General features: G+C 35.0%; 1 protein-coding gene across 6 annotated transcripts; it reads right to left on the bottom strand.

The window, feature by feature from the left end:
- Positions 1-2,312: 2,312 nt before the first annotated feature.
- Positions 2,313-14,123, bottom strand: LOC147388109 (uncharacterized). 6 transcript variants are annotated; one of them, XM_086420561.1, is made up of 5 exons: positions 13,415-14,110; positions 12,952-13,042; positions 8,773-11,518; positions 8,499-8,602; positions 2,313-7,902 (listed from the first exon to the last, which is right to left on the bottom strand). In XM_086420561.1, the coding sequence occupies exons 3-5, from the start codon at positions 8,900-8,902 to the stop codon at positions 7,828-7,830; spliced, it is 309 nt and encodes a 102-aa protein (XP_086276687.1). In that variant the 5' UTR covers positions 8,903-11,518; positions 12,952-13,042; positions 13,415-14,110; the 3' UTR covers positions 2,313-7,827. The 6 variants fall into 6 exon arrangements, 3 of the variants coding, with proteins under 3 accessions (XP_086276687.1, XP_086276688.1, XP_086276686.1); XM_086420562.1 differs by having other exon boundaries at positions 2,313-7,677; positions 13,415-14,103; XR_015171234.1 differs by having other exon boundaries at positions 2,317-9,310; positions 9,402-11,518; positions 13,415-14,115.
- Between the last annotated feature and the right edge of the window lie 353 nt (positions 14,124-14,476).

The raw sequence follows: 14,476 nt of genomic DNA, 5'->3' as shown, positions 1-14,476 counted from the left end.
TGAACTAGTCTATGATCCATTATCCAACCCATGGTCCAAAATTTGAGGTGTGAAAATAAATTTAAAATAACAATTAAATCGACAATTTTCACCCTTTTTTTTTCCATTAATATAAACACATGCTCATCAAATGTAAGAATTTATTTATTTATTTATTTTCTCTTTTTTTCTTACAAAAAAGAGAACTAATCATATAATCTCTTTCCTAATCCTCATACAGCCACAGAAAAATTGTGAATATCTTCTAAAATATGAAACATCCTTTGAATTGGGTTCTCCAATCCTTGTTGTCTTCCTTTGATTAAATATGGAATATTGAAAGGATGACTCACAAAACCTAATAGAAAAACATAACATTTTTCTTCTAATGATTCAATAATAATATGAAATTAAGAGTACATGGTATAATAAAAAAAAATAAGAAATATGATTCAAGCAATCTATCTTCCAACATGCAAAATATTTCATAATGATTTTCAATTACCAAATCCAGTCATTCTATCCCCGATCTAGCTAAACAACAACCACCCCATTCTAGGTCCTTCCTTGAGGGCTTTAGGATTTTATACCCAAGGGCTTATGCCCTACTTGCTCCACACGCATGTCAATTTCTCATAATCACATGAAGTACTACACATTCGTTACATGCTTATGCAATAGCCACAACTTGACATTGTATCAAATTTCACCCTTTCGATTTGTAAGAAAATAATAGTTGTAATCATTTCAAGAAAGAAATCCTACCAATTCTTATATCAACTATCAAATTTCACTTCATTTTCTCACTTTCTCTTATACTAATGAAATATAAATTAAAATAAAATATCATAATTTATTCAATTACATCACCACCTCTCCTAGCATTATTATTTTTTAACATGCAAGTTAATACTCTTTCATCTTCTATTATTACTAAATAATAAGAAAAAAGATGTTAAACCTGCCAAAAAAATTTTGCATCGGTTTCTTTTGAAGTCTTATTTCTCCTGATAGTACATGTCATTTCTTGATTTTCTTTTAATAATTTGAAGTTGAACAAATAGATAGATAGATGTGAGTATGATGAGAGAGATAAGAAATAAGAAAAATATGTGAAAGAGAGTAGAGGGATAGATTGGAGGTTCCCCTTTTAGATGGGTTAATTTTTTTGAATCAACTCACGAGGGAAATTTTTTTTAGGATTACCATGTTTCCTTGTCTAAGCTTCCCTCCATCAATTTTCAATTAATTTCTTTTATGGGTTCCCCTATTCTTGCTCATAAATAAAAAAGAAACAATTAAAAATAAATCATGAAATTCTTATTTGAAGGATATCAAATAAAAACTTCCTAAGAAGATTAAGTCCTTTATGATAAATTTGAATTTTAAAATAAGAAACTTCAAAGACAAGAGAGAAGATTACAATTTATTTCCAATTATTATCTTCTCACACTCTACTCAATGGTGAGACACCACCACATTCTAAAATTGCCTTTCGATCAATATTAATCAACCTTTGGGTTCTATATTAAAACCCTTGAGATATCCTTAACTACAAATATGTCATATTCATATTTTTCCTTATTATTAAATCTAAAATACCCTTCAAGTTTAAGTAATTAAAAAACTAAGGGATCCAGGATTGGATCCACTAGGCTTTGGATTATGAATTTTAAAAAGAGATTTAATCCTCAAAATTTGAAGAAATACCTCAAGTAATAAAAAAACAAAATTCTAGTATTTCATATGGATCCGTGACTTTAATTACTCCTCACCATAATGAATTTTACCACCCTATGATTGATTTGTACAATTTCTACATATCCTTATAACTCCATTGATCTTCTTAAACGTAAGGTACATACTTACGTTTACTTCAATACTCTTAAAGGAAGAATCAGATACCCTCCTCCCACTTCTATCTGATGCCATGCCATAATCAGTTTACCATATGCTTCTAAGTTACATATACAATATTTTTACTAATGCCTCACCATAATATTATGGGAAATTACATCGAAAAACTAACTAAACTACTTAACCCACTTGACTTTGAATTACATTATTATCTTTCCATTCACAACTAAAACTATGCAAAACAAATTTTCTTCCCCTTAACAACTCATACACCATGCAATACTCAATAATCCTCATACACATACATGTTTATCAAGAAACAACTGAATACTTTTCTAATCAATTCTAAATCTTATCTCAGATTCCAAAAATCCACTTAAAGATATATATTTTCTTTTCTTCAAGGTGTTGCTACTTAGCCAAACAAAAAATGGAAATTAGGAACGGTTTATAACCGTTCCTAAGATAATCATTTTTGATTGAGGCGTCGATTTGGAACGGCTTAAAACCATTCCAAATCTACATTTATAAAACTAAAAACACTACCACAAAACTACCTTAGACATCGATTTTAAATCCGATGTCTATTAGACTGATGTCCTGAGTCTAATGCTTTAGACATCGATTTAAAAACCGATGTCTAAAGTAGAGAAAAACTGATATATAAACTTTTTGAAAAAAATTGATTTTTAATTTTTTTTTAACGCACTTATTACCCATGGTCAAAATAAACCAAAATAGAGAACATTGAGGTTCATTATCACATTCATTTATACACAAAAAGAATTACAATGAGTCATAATTTACAAAATTACCAAGTATTTCACAACTAATGATCAGTAACTCCAATTAATGAAGTTACCAACTAAGGAAGATGGACAAGTCCAAAATATAATTTTTTTTTTTTTTTTTGAAAAGTATAATATATTGAAAAAGAAAAGGGAGGGGGGAACAAATTACAAGGAGGCCGAGGAAGCCTCGCAAAGAACAAAAACAAGAGAAATAAAATCAAAGATTACAAAAAGAGTTCCATCTAAAAACAAAATCATCAAAAGATAGCCCTGCGAACTCTATATGTTGTTTTGACCAAAGGTATAAGGAACCCAAGATCTCCAAATAGCTTGCATGAGAACTTCTAACCTTACCGTTGAACACCCTGTTATTTCTCTCGTTCCACACCCCCCAAGCAATCGCCGATAGAAGCATAGCCCACAGGAGTCTTTTACTGGGATGAAAATCCTTGCAGACCCACTTTGTTAATAAAGAGGAGAACTTACTAGGAAGGACCCAACTGATACGAAAAAGACCAAGGAAGATAGACCAAATATTATGGGCAAAAGGGCAGTGAATTAAGATATGATCAACAGATTCCCCATCCCTCAAGCAAATGGGACAACAATTGGAGGTGATCCAACCTCGAACAATCAAGTTATTCATCGTAAGGATCCTACCAAGGGAGGCCAACCAAACAAAAAAAGAAATTTTTGAGGGAACTGATTTAGACCAAATGATGGACCTCGAAAATGATCGCCCAACAAGAGGGATGAGCCACTCATGGAAGGACCTTACAGAGAATCTCGAGTCCTTGGCCCACTTCCATTCCCACCTATCCTGTTCACTTTCATTGAGATGAACCGAATGCAGGAGATCAAGGAAAGATGTCACCTCAATTAGCTCCCAATCATTAAAATTTCTCCTGAACCCCAAATCTTAGTTAGGATTGGAATCGATGCGAATCAAACAGTGCTGGATAGAGCGGTTCTTCTTATTAGAACAAGCGTACAATGTTGGGAATTGAGTTGCCAGAGGAGATGTGCCACACCAGCTATCTTCCCAAAATCTAATTTTGTCTCCCATCCCTGCTTTGAAACTAATCCCTTTGTCAAAATCCTCACTCACTTTAAGAATCCCCTTCCAAACACTACACCCATAAGACTCTTTAGCCTCTCCACTATACCAACCTAGCCTCCTCTCCCCATACTTAGCCTTAATGACCTTCCTCCACAGACTACCCCTCTCCTCTCCAAACCTCCAAATCCATTTTCCTAACAATGCTCTATTCGCTACTCTAAGTCCCCTAATCCCCAATCCCCCGTTCTTCTTTGGCATATAAATCATCTTCCATCTAACCAAATGATACCTCCTCCTACCACTCTTATCATTCCACAAAAAGTTCTTCATTAGCCTTTTCAATTTACCTTCGACAGACCTCGGAATCGTGAAAAGCGGGAAAAGTACACCGGGATGCTCGTCAATGTGCTTTTGATCAAGGTAACTCTCCCCCCTTTCGACAGATAATTGGCCTTCCACGTACTCAATCTTTTCTCCACTCTCTCAATCACCCCGTCCCAAACTTTGATACTATTGTAGGCCGCTCCCAATGGTAAGCCCAAATAAGAAGTTGGTAAAGTATCGTGTCCACACCCTAAAGTTGCGGCCATCAAGTGTATATCTTCCACCTCACCTACTCCGAATAGCTTACTCTTATGCAAGTTAATATGTAAACCTGACATAGCCTCAAAGCAACATAACAGAACACGGAGCACCCTCACTTGGTTCCTAGAATGATCCAGAAAAATTAGAGTGTCTTCCGCAAATTGTAGGTGAGAGATCAGAGGTCCGTCACTAATCCTAAAACCCGAAAGCTTTCCTAAATCAACCGCTCTTCTAAACAATCTTCCTAGGGCTTCGACTATAATAAGAAACAAAAAGGGGATAGAGGGTCCCCTTGCCTCAACCTTCTTGAACCTCTAAAAAAGTCAACCGGACTCTCATTAACCAAAATCGAATAAGACACCGAAGTGACACACTTCATGATCCAACTGATCCACATAGTTCCAAAACCCATCCTCCCCATCATATATTCTAAGAACCCCCAACTCACATGGTCATATGCCTTTTGTAAGTCTATTTTCCCTATCATCCCTTTTTCCTTGCTCTTAATCCTAGAATCAAGGCATTCATTGGCTATCAAAACACCATCGAGGATTTGCCTACCCCTAAGGAAGGCCCCTTGCTGATCATCGATAATACTAGGGAGAACAGATTTCAACCGTGAAGCTAGCACTTTAGAGATAATTTTGTACACCGAGCTCACCAGGCTAATGGGTCTAAAATCACCTAGCTTATCCGCCCTGGATTTCTTGGGAATCAAGGCCACAAAGTGTGTTATTCAGGCTGTAGTCCAGGCACTTCTTTTCTTGCAATTCCTTAATGACTTTCATGAAGTCTATCGACACAATATCCCAACAATGTTTGAAAAATTCCATATTAAGTCCATCCAGCCCCGGCGCCTTATCTCCACTCATCAAGAAAAGAACTGATCTAACTTCCTCCTCCCCTATTTGTCTTTCCAACCACACCCTCTCTTCCAATTTCAAAGTCTTAAAATTTTGATTATCTGGCCGAGGTCTAAGAGGTTCCTTTTCCTTGTATAGATCTTTGTAGAAATCCACCACACCTTCCCTAATCTCTTCTTCTCCTTCCACCAAAACATCATTGATATAAAGTTTATCAAGCTGACTACTTCTCCTATGAAAGTTGGCCACTTTGTGAAAATTTTTTGTGTTATTATCCCCTTCTTTCAACCATTTGACCCTCGATTTTTGTTTCCAACTTATTTCCTCCATTAGCGCCACTCTTTGAAATTCTACTTTTAACTCCATTCTTTACCTCTTTCCTCCATATTCAAATTCCTTTCTTCCTCCTTTTTGTCTAATGTTTCAATGTCTAACAATATTTCCTTTTTTTTCACTTCAATTTTCCCCAAAACCTCTCTATTCCACGTCTTTAACTTATCTTTCAAAAATCTGAGCTTCCTTTTAAACACACAACCCGGATTGCCTATAGCAGGACACTCATTCCACCATTTCTTGACAAGCTCCAAAAAATTTGGTTGGACAAGCCACATGTTTTCAAATCTGAACGGAATAGGGTAATGTCTAGGATGTCCTGCTTCTAACAAGATAGGGGTATGATCTGAGACTGGACTTGAGCTGGCCGATTGAATCACATTTTGAAAATTTTCCTCCCACACATTATCAACCAGAAATCTGTCTAATCTAGACATCCTAGAGTTACTTTGGTTGTTAGACCATGTGAAACGTCTACTCAGAAGGGGGAAATCCATCAAACAATGTCTACCTATAAATTCGTTGAAATTCCTCATGCCCTTAGATATATTTGAACCTCTACTCTTCTCATGGGTAAATCTCGTAACATTAAAATCCCCGCCCAGAACCCAAGGGTTCCCCCAATAACCAGCTACATCTTCAAGTTCCTCCCAGAATTGCATTCTCTCCCTATTAATGGTTGGCCCGTAAATCCCGAAGAACACCCACTGAAATTCTTCATCCATTTTCCTGCATAAGATAGAAACCGAAAATGCCCCAACTAAGCTATCAGTCACTTGGATCCAATCTTTATTCCACATCATAAGAACCCCACCGGCTGAACCTACAGCGGGGAGGGCTATCCAATCAATATTTCTCCCCCAAATATCCTTAATGATCTTATCATCACACTGAGCTAGCTTCGACTCTTGAAGGGTAACAATGAGGGGATTTATACTTCTGATAAAGGTTTTCACTGCTGCCCTCTTTCTCCTATCACCCAACCCTCAAACATTCCAAGATAACACTTTAAGCGACATTAAAACTAAGCGAAGACCCAAAACTACCACCCCAACCTACCTCTCCTCCAACCTGACCAGATTCTTCTCCACTCTTGGTCTAATTAAACTCCTTGTCATCTCCAAGGGAGCGACCACCACCAACTCATTATTCACACCATCTCCATAACTACGAATTTCCTGAGTATCCTCGAGGTCTGCTTTCTCAACCTTATCCTCTATTCCGTTCGCTTTATCAATGCGTTGAAATTCCTCCTCCACAAGAATTCTATCTTTCAAATCCCCAACAGCAACTCTCAAAATCAATGAGGATGCACTATCCCTTGTCTCTGGGACTAAGCCAAAATCTTCCGCCAGATTTAGAGCTTCACTAACTAACCATTCCACCGTTTCCAATTCTGTTCTAACTACCTCTTCCTCGCGAGTTACCACTGGCAGTTCACCCATGTCTCTGTCGACCCAATTTCCATCATTATACACCGCTGTTCGATTCGCAGCCTCCACCTCCACTGGATTCAGAGAGGATGGAAATGCTAAATATAATTTTAAATGGGTCCCTGACCGCTGAATGAAGGTGTTGACATTACAGAGAAAACATATGTCACAGATGCCATAGTACTTAGAGTTGCTTTCAGTACATCCTGTGAGCAACCTGGCTTCACAGTGTTTCTGACTTGCCATACATAAGGACAAGAATTTAAAATAATAAAAAAAGTACAAGTTAATAAAAAATTAAAGAAGGTACAAAGATATGAGTTTTTTTATAAAGCTCCACGTAACAGAACTCTGAATCTCGTTTAAATTAAAACATATTTAGAGCAGTGAAAATGTGTATAATTTTGTAGTCAATAACATTAATAACTAATGAAAAAAATAAAAAATCAAGAGTAGTGAATGAAATAGTGCAAGGATATTGTCAATATAAAACCCCAATCTATAGTGATATTCTGTGAAAGTTATTAATGAAGAGCACTGAATGACTATATATAAAACATATACTATATATTATTGCAAATTGGAGAGGAAAAGGTAGAAATCAGAACACATTGTCAAGATATTCCTGTAGCTTCTTAATCCAGCCCAAGTAGTCTTGGTCCTGAACACATAGGGTCACTGTTTTGGAATCGGCACCGGGACCATTAAATTGAAGAGGCCCAGGGTTTCTGTAGACATCATCTATCAAGAATTTCGTAGTATTTTGTCTCAGCAAACTGTAACCACAGCCCCCCAATTGTTTCATGAGAACCAAAAGGATAGGGAAAATGTTGTTAATGTAACATTTATAAATTTTTTTATAATCCATCATACAAAAAGAAAAGTATTATCAAAGCACAAATATATGAATCAGCTTAGAAGAGCATTTAACCAAAGGTTTCTAGTTGTCTCCATGTCTCAGCGAAGATGTCTTGGCTTGCATAGGCACACTTAGTTGAACCCTGAGTATATGGGCGCCACATGAGCTTAATAAATTCAAACTGTGACGTGCATGCCCATTTTAAACTATTAGTTGTTAATAAATGAGAATATTTATGTTATATAAGTTACTGAGCTTTTGAGATTTATTTATTTTTTTAAAAAGGGTTACCAAACATTTGATTTTTAGGCCCCAAGTATCTATTAATGCGTGAGCGTAGATACATGATTACTCATATTGATGCTCAATTCAAAATGGATAAACCTAGGAGATGGAATTGACACGTTTTCTAGCATTTATCTTTTTCTGGTACTCAAACTTCATAATTGAACCCGTGGTTGCATCATACAAAATCAAGCTTCTAATTCAAATTAAACCTGTTGTTTTCTCCAGTGTTTACTCAAAATTCCACCCAGAAAAATATATCATAAAAGTTCATCCCAGGCTTCAGAGAAATTATATATCTGAAGTGCATTAAATGCATTATAGGGAAAAAAACCAAAAACAAAGGCATGGTAACCGATATCTACAATGCCCCTGTAGTCCTTTTAATGTGCCAAACCATATGAAGATTCTCAGCAGAACTTCAAAAATTAAATCATGGAAATAGAGACATACTCGTATGCTTTGCCTCTCAAATCCACCGTGGCAGGATAAACAACGGGTTTTCCAATCAAGGAGGCCCCTGGACCACATGACCACTGTTTTACAGTCATCATTGCCTAAAGATTAACCAAACACGTTATAATCCACAACTAAACATTTGATAATAAAAGTATAAAATGGAGAATACAACAGAAACTATGTAACCAACCCATACTTGTTTTCTATACGTTATAATTCGCTATTTGTTTTCTATTTTTCCCATTTCATTAAAACCCAGCACACATACCTGCTGTTCCACTTGCCATTTGTCTTTCCCTCTTGCTTATGTCACCTCTTACATGTCTTTGCACCTTTTGCTCACATGCACAGCTGCTGCTCCAATTCCTTTGACATGTTTTTTCAGATGTGCTTGCCATCTGCTGTCAATGTAGCAAGCCAAAATAGCCACTACCACTTCTCACTGCCCATGGCAGCACACACATATGCTCAGCCCACGCTGCCATCTCCTTCTTTCACATGCAATAGCAGCCAATTGTTGCCATTTCATGTCCACAATAGTAGCTGCCATTGTTTTTTTTTTTTTTCAATCATGCCATATTGCTGTTCACAGCAACCCTATCTCACAATCTTACTTTGTTGCCAACAAACACATGGAGAACATGGAGGCATCTAAGCAATAACAGCCCAAATGCCTTCCCATGCATTTTCCAGCAAATTCTAAACCTCTTCTGCAACAGTGTTGGTCCTCCCATTTACTATTCCATACTGCTATCAATTTCTTCCCATTTTCTTCACATATCAGCCCATCTCATTAAATGCCATTACTATTATGCACATTTAATCATAATTGTAAGGTTGGATATTGGAATTCAAGAGATTATCAACATAAAAAAATCTGGGTTTTGAGTTACTTACCTTGAGCCATTGAACGTTGCAAACGAGACCTCCATTCTTGATCCGAAATCAAAGAAACCTTCTTGAACCGACTCCTCTTGGTTCAGATCTAATGTGCAAAATCCGATCTGCTCTCGACTCTCTTTATCTTCTCTTGAATGAGATATTGGGTAGTGTTTGAGTACGTACCATTGATGGGAGCACACCTCTCATTTATAGATTGAGAGAGAGAGAGCCAAGAGTTTCAATCCTTCATGGATTCCTAACCAATCAAGAAACCCAAACCTACACAAACTCTATTTCTCATCTTCAATTGGATATAGGACTCTCATTTGATCGACATATCCTTAATGAATCCAACTTGTTTAAAAAACTAAAACAAAATTTGGGCATGTGGGTCACACAAATTTAATAAAAATTCTATATGTATATACAATTCCTTTTTTTTTTTAAATTCAAGAATTTCTAAAGGACTCTTACTGGATTCAACATATAAAACACACCATACACGTGATCATGATTTTTCCAAAACAATGCCAATCAATCCTATCCAAATTGGTTATCATAATACCTAAGTTAAATAAGACTACTAAAGCGAGTCATAGCGGTCATTGATCAAAATGCGATGTATTCCCTTCCATGTACTACACATTAGAATCCACTTAATTTGGTTCATACAATAGGAAATATGTAGACTATCGTCTACCACCATAAGGACCCACAATAATGTCTTGTCAAGGTGTTTTTCCACCAAACATACAATGTGCACACATAGTTGGAAATAGGAAAATAAATCAGAAATATCTTTATTTAAGAGATCTCAAAATAATAGTAATAAAAGAGTCTAACAATTAATCACATGACCATAAATCATTCTAGGTTACTAGCAAGACCCATACAGGATGGTACATAATATGTTCTCATGCACAAAATGGTGAGAAGTTCAAAATCAATTTGAAACATAAGAAAAACAATTTCATTCTTCTTACACATCACCCAGAAGTAAGTAAAAAATGCATAAAACTAGATGCCGTATGTTGTATTGTTACATTACGGCCATTAGGTACTCTCCTGGCATAAAGCATTAGCAAATTCAAATGATTGGAAAGGAGGAAGCAAACCCATTATTACCCTTTCCCCACAAGTGTGGGAACTGTTTCAAGCTGCGGTAATTGCATGTGCAATTGTGAATTCGGAGGTACTACAGAGCATCCATTGGGATATGAGGTGTACAGTCTAGATGTTTGGTCATTATTTGATACCCTGATCATCTCAAGTCCCTGGTATGATTGTTGCTGACCATTTGTCTTTTATTTCCAAGACATAAAATGTGTAAGAAAAATGTATAAAGTCCATAACCCTCAGGATTAGCAAAAATAGTATGTCTTACTAAAAGAGTCCTACCCAAATATGATTGTTAATATCTCCTACATTTAGCCTCTTGTTATCCCAATCACTACTAAATTGTTAATTCCATGTGGTTGAAGACCAGATAATCCTCCGGCATCACCATACCAAGGCTTTTACACAAACAAAACAGAACGCGTTAGTAAATAAACCCAAGACTAAGAAGTCCTTCTTGGACATATCTGGAAAAAAAATGAACTTTTATCATCTGTTTACCAAAATAAAAATTAACAGATAAATCAAAATTTCGAAATGGCCAAAATCCGTTTTACAATGTTGTTCCTAATTCACCATTTTCTTGTAGTGTTTCTCTTGACAGTAACACTCATTCTTCCATGTTTTTGTTACCATAGTGACAAAGTTGGGGTTGGGGAATAATTCAGCAAGGGAAAATATTGGAAAGCATCACACAAAAATCAGAAAAGATCAAGAAAACCATAAATAAAAGGTACATATTATTAATTATGGAAAAGATGAAAAATGTATACTTAATACACTAAAACATAATATTCAACAAAAATTCAAAATATAAAAATGTAATCTATCTTCTGCTAGATAATTGGTCAAGAACTCCAACTCTAGACTTGGGGCCTACAAATCAGATTGTAAATTTGTGAGCTAACTTATTAAGTGAAATCTATTTTCGTTTATGTAGACATGTAGGTTGGATATGATGGAAACCAGATAAGTTACCTTATAAGAAGCTTGTGCTCCTCGAAGGAAGGAATAGCCTGCACAAAGAAAAATAAAAGGTAAAATATGATTGAAGAAGAGTACATTATAAACTTCAATGGAAATACAATAGGAGAAAGTCCATCAGTAGTCAAGAGTTGATGCTCCTACAATTTATTTCATGCCATTTGAAGATCATTACAAAAAGAAAAGGAGCTACCTACAACATTGTTACAAAAAACATCACATTAAAAATACCTGTTATGGAAATATTTTTTGGAAAAAATAAGATAAACAAGTAAAGTACCATGCCCTTTGATGAATTCAATAAATAACATAATATCAGTAAGATGTAAAAGAAAGTAGAACTACAACTAAAGTTAAAGGAGCAAGAATCACATAAAAACTAATGTAACAAGTACATTCTATTTTCTAAAAATCATGTCGGACACTGTAAGAGATGCATCATATTATGATGTCAATGTATCTCATAATAAAAGGAATGTTGAGGTGGTGATTGAGAATAAAATATTTAGTAACAATGCCAACAAACTCTTCAAAACAAATTTGGATTTATCCAAATATTCAGACCATAATAGGTAACAAAAAAATTCTAAATCGGTAAAAGAGCCAAATAAGGAGAGATTGGAAAAGAAAAAACAAATACTAATTGAAATTCTCTTTAGTTTTTAATTTCATAGTAGATGTCCCTGTTATGGCTACAAAGATGCTGGAGCAAATGGTACAATAAAGAGAGGTCTAGGGACCGAACCAACAGTAACATTTATATAATAAAACACAAAAGTGGGTCTCACTGTGTTTGTCTCAAGAATTATACTCATAAACAATATCTCGAGGATTGTTTTTATCCATGAGGCATGGGAGACTAGATAGGAGAAGATTTAGGAGAGGTGGTAAAATATAATTCCTTTTCCTACTTTTATCCTTGAAAATACAAAATAGTGGGGGACTGATTTTTTTTTTCCTTCTTGAAGTGGTTCTTTAATATTTCAGATGAATTTGAAGCCAAGTTTAGTCTAGTTTGTGTAGCTGATAAAAAAAATAGTTAGTGTAGTTGAAATTTTTTCAGGACGCTATTATAGCCATAGCTGAAAAACAAAACCTCCCCAAACAGTATGGTTTTGACTTGGTTCTAGAGTGAAATAGATACTTACATATAAATCAGAACAACAAGATAGCAGACCAAAGACGATATGTGAATGCAATATGGGCCTTATCTAGTTTGAGCTTCAATCTGACCATCGAAGTGATTACGGACAAGTTCGATATGACCTCACTGATCCTATCATTCTTCCTAGATTTATCTACGTATTCTAAGCATACTAACTCATACATAGAAGCACTGACATATCATTACTTAATAGTCTATTTATTTAAACAAGTACTTGAATATTAAGATAAACACAATAGATCTGTGAAGAATCTCTAAAGATGAAACATAGATTATTAAATATGGGGTAAAAAATCTAACCTTAACAAGAAGTTTAAGGTAGACATCATCTGATTTCGGAGATATTCACTTTCGTTTTCTTTCTCTTGCCTCCAACTATCAAATCTATACCCTGCAATCAAAACCAAAAAAAAAAAAAAATGGTTGAAGTTTTAGATCGAGATTACTTCAACCTCTAAAAGGCATGATTATCTGGAAATCATAAGATTTTACTTAGTTTTGGAAGAAAATTATAAATTTATGCCTCATTTAGAATAAAACCATATAGAAATGTTTGATTTTCAAATAAAAACCACATAAGAGAGAATAAAAGGCAAATGCTTGAAATTAGGATCATACATCGAAAATCAATAGGAATCCTTCGAAGAGCTGGCAATGATCAAGCAAGAACAACAACTGAAACTCGAAATTCTATAAAAAAAAAATTAAAAATTTAAAAAAATAAAAAACTATATGAAAGATTTTCACAATTAGATAATCGTACCTTGAAGATTGTTAGAAATCCTCAAATAGAACTCTGAAATCTCAAAAGGAACCCAATTCGAGAAAAGCTCTGCAACGAAACCCTAGAAAAAGTTTCCTCTGCACTCATGCACTGAGGCTGGTCGAGATGAAGATGGAGCTTAGTAGTGTTTGAGGATTTGAGAAATAGAAAAACACTTCATGTAAATCGAAGAAGGTGCTTCGTTAGGGTTCGAAAAATAGAGATCAGATGTGAGAAGTCAAAAATCACTTGATGAAAATCAAAGATGGAGCTTCGTTAGGGTGTGAAAAACATATATTAGATGTGAGAAATCGAAGATCACTTGATGGAAATCAAAGATGGAGCTTCGTTAGAGTCTGACAAACAAGAACCAGATGTGAGAAGTCAAAGAATACTTGATGGAAATAGAAGATGGAGCATTAAGGTATCAATCTCACCGTTCGTTCCTGTTCGAATGTGAGATCTAAATGTTTCTCTCGAGGTTGCTAATCTAAAATTGATGTTAAGAAACGGTCTTCAACGGAGAAACGACTTTAAACCGTTTTCAATTTGAAACGGCTACAAGCAGTGTCAAAGTTTTGTTCCTAATTCGACATTTTCTTGTAGTGATAATCTTGTTAGAAATATGATCATCTTTATTCTTGCTAATGTCTCATTCTCACAAAAAAAAAATTTCTTAGTTTAGTTTTGTTTACTAAGTCTATCAGTCAAAATGTGAAGCTTGAAGATGGTGAATCTGATGCGTTGATATCTCTTTTATTTTATTTTTCCTTTTTTTCTTCCCAATTCTAATTGTTCTATTTCCTCCGTCTTTTTTATCCCTCAATAAAAATGAGGTTCAAATATTAATCCACGCTCTTATCAATTGAAATTCGTATGGCCTACCACTATCTTTAATTTCAAACCGACACAATACACTCCATTTTGAGACCAACCCTTTAAAACTCCAAAAATTAAATTCCACCCCAACTTCTAAATTCTCAATTTTCTAAAAATTTTGTTTTAATCTTACTCCTCCGAACTTCTAATTATTTTTTAAAATAAAATAAATATTTTCAACCC

Source organism: Akebia trifoliata, chromosome 13 (genome assembly GCF_017979445.1).
Source record: "Akebia trifoliata isolate Shusen 1 chromosome 13, ASM1797944v1, whole genome shotgun sequence".
Lineage (NCBI taxonomy): Eukaryota > Viridiplantae > Streptophyta > Magnoliopsida > Ranunculales > Lardizabalaceae > Akebia > Akebia trifoliata.
This window is presented reverse-complemented; position numbering and strand designations above follow the sequence as displayed.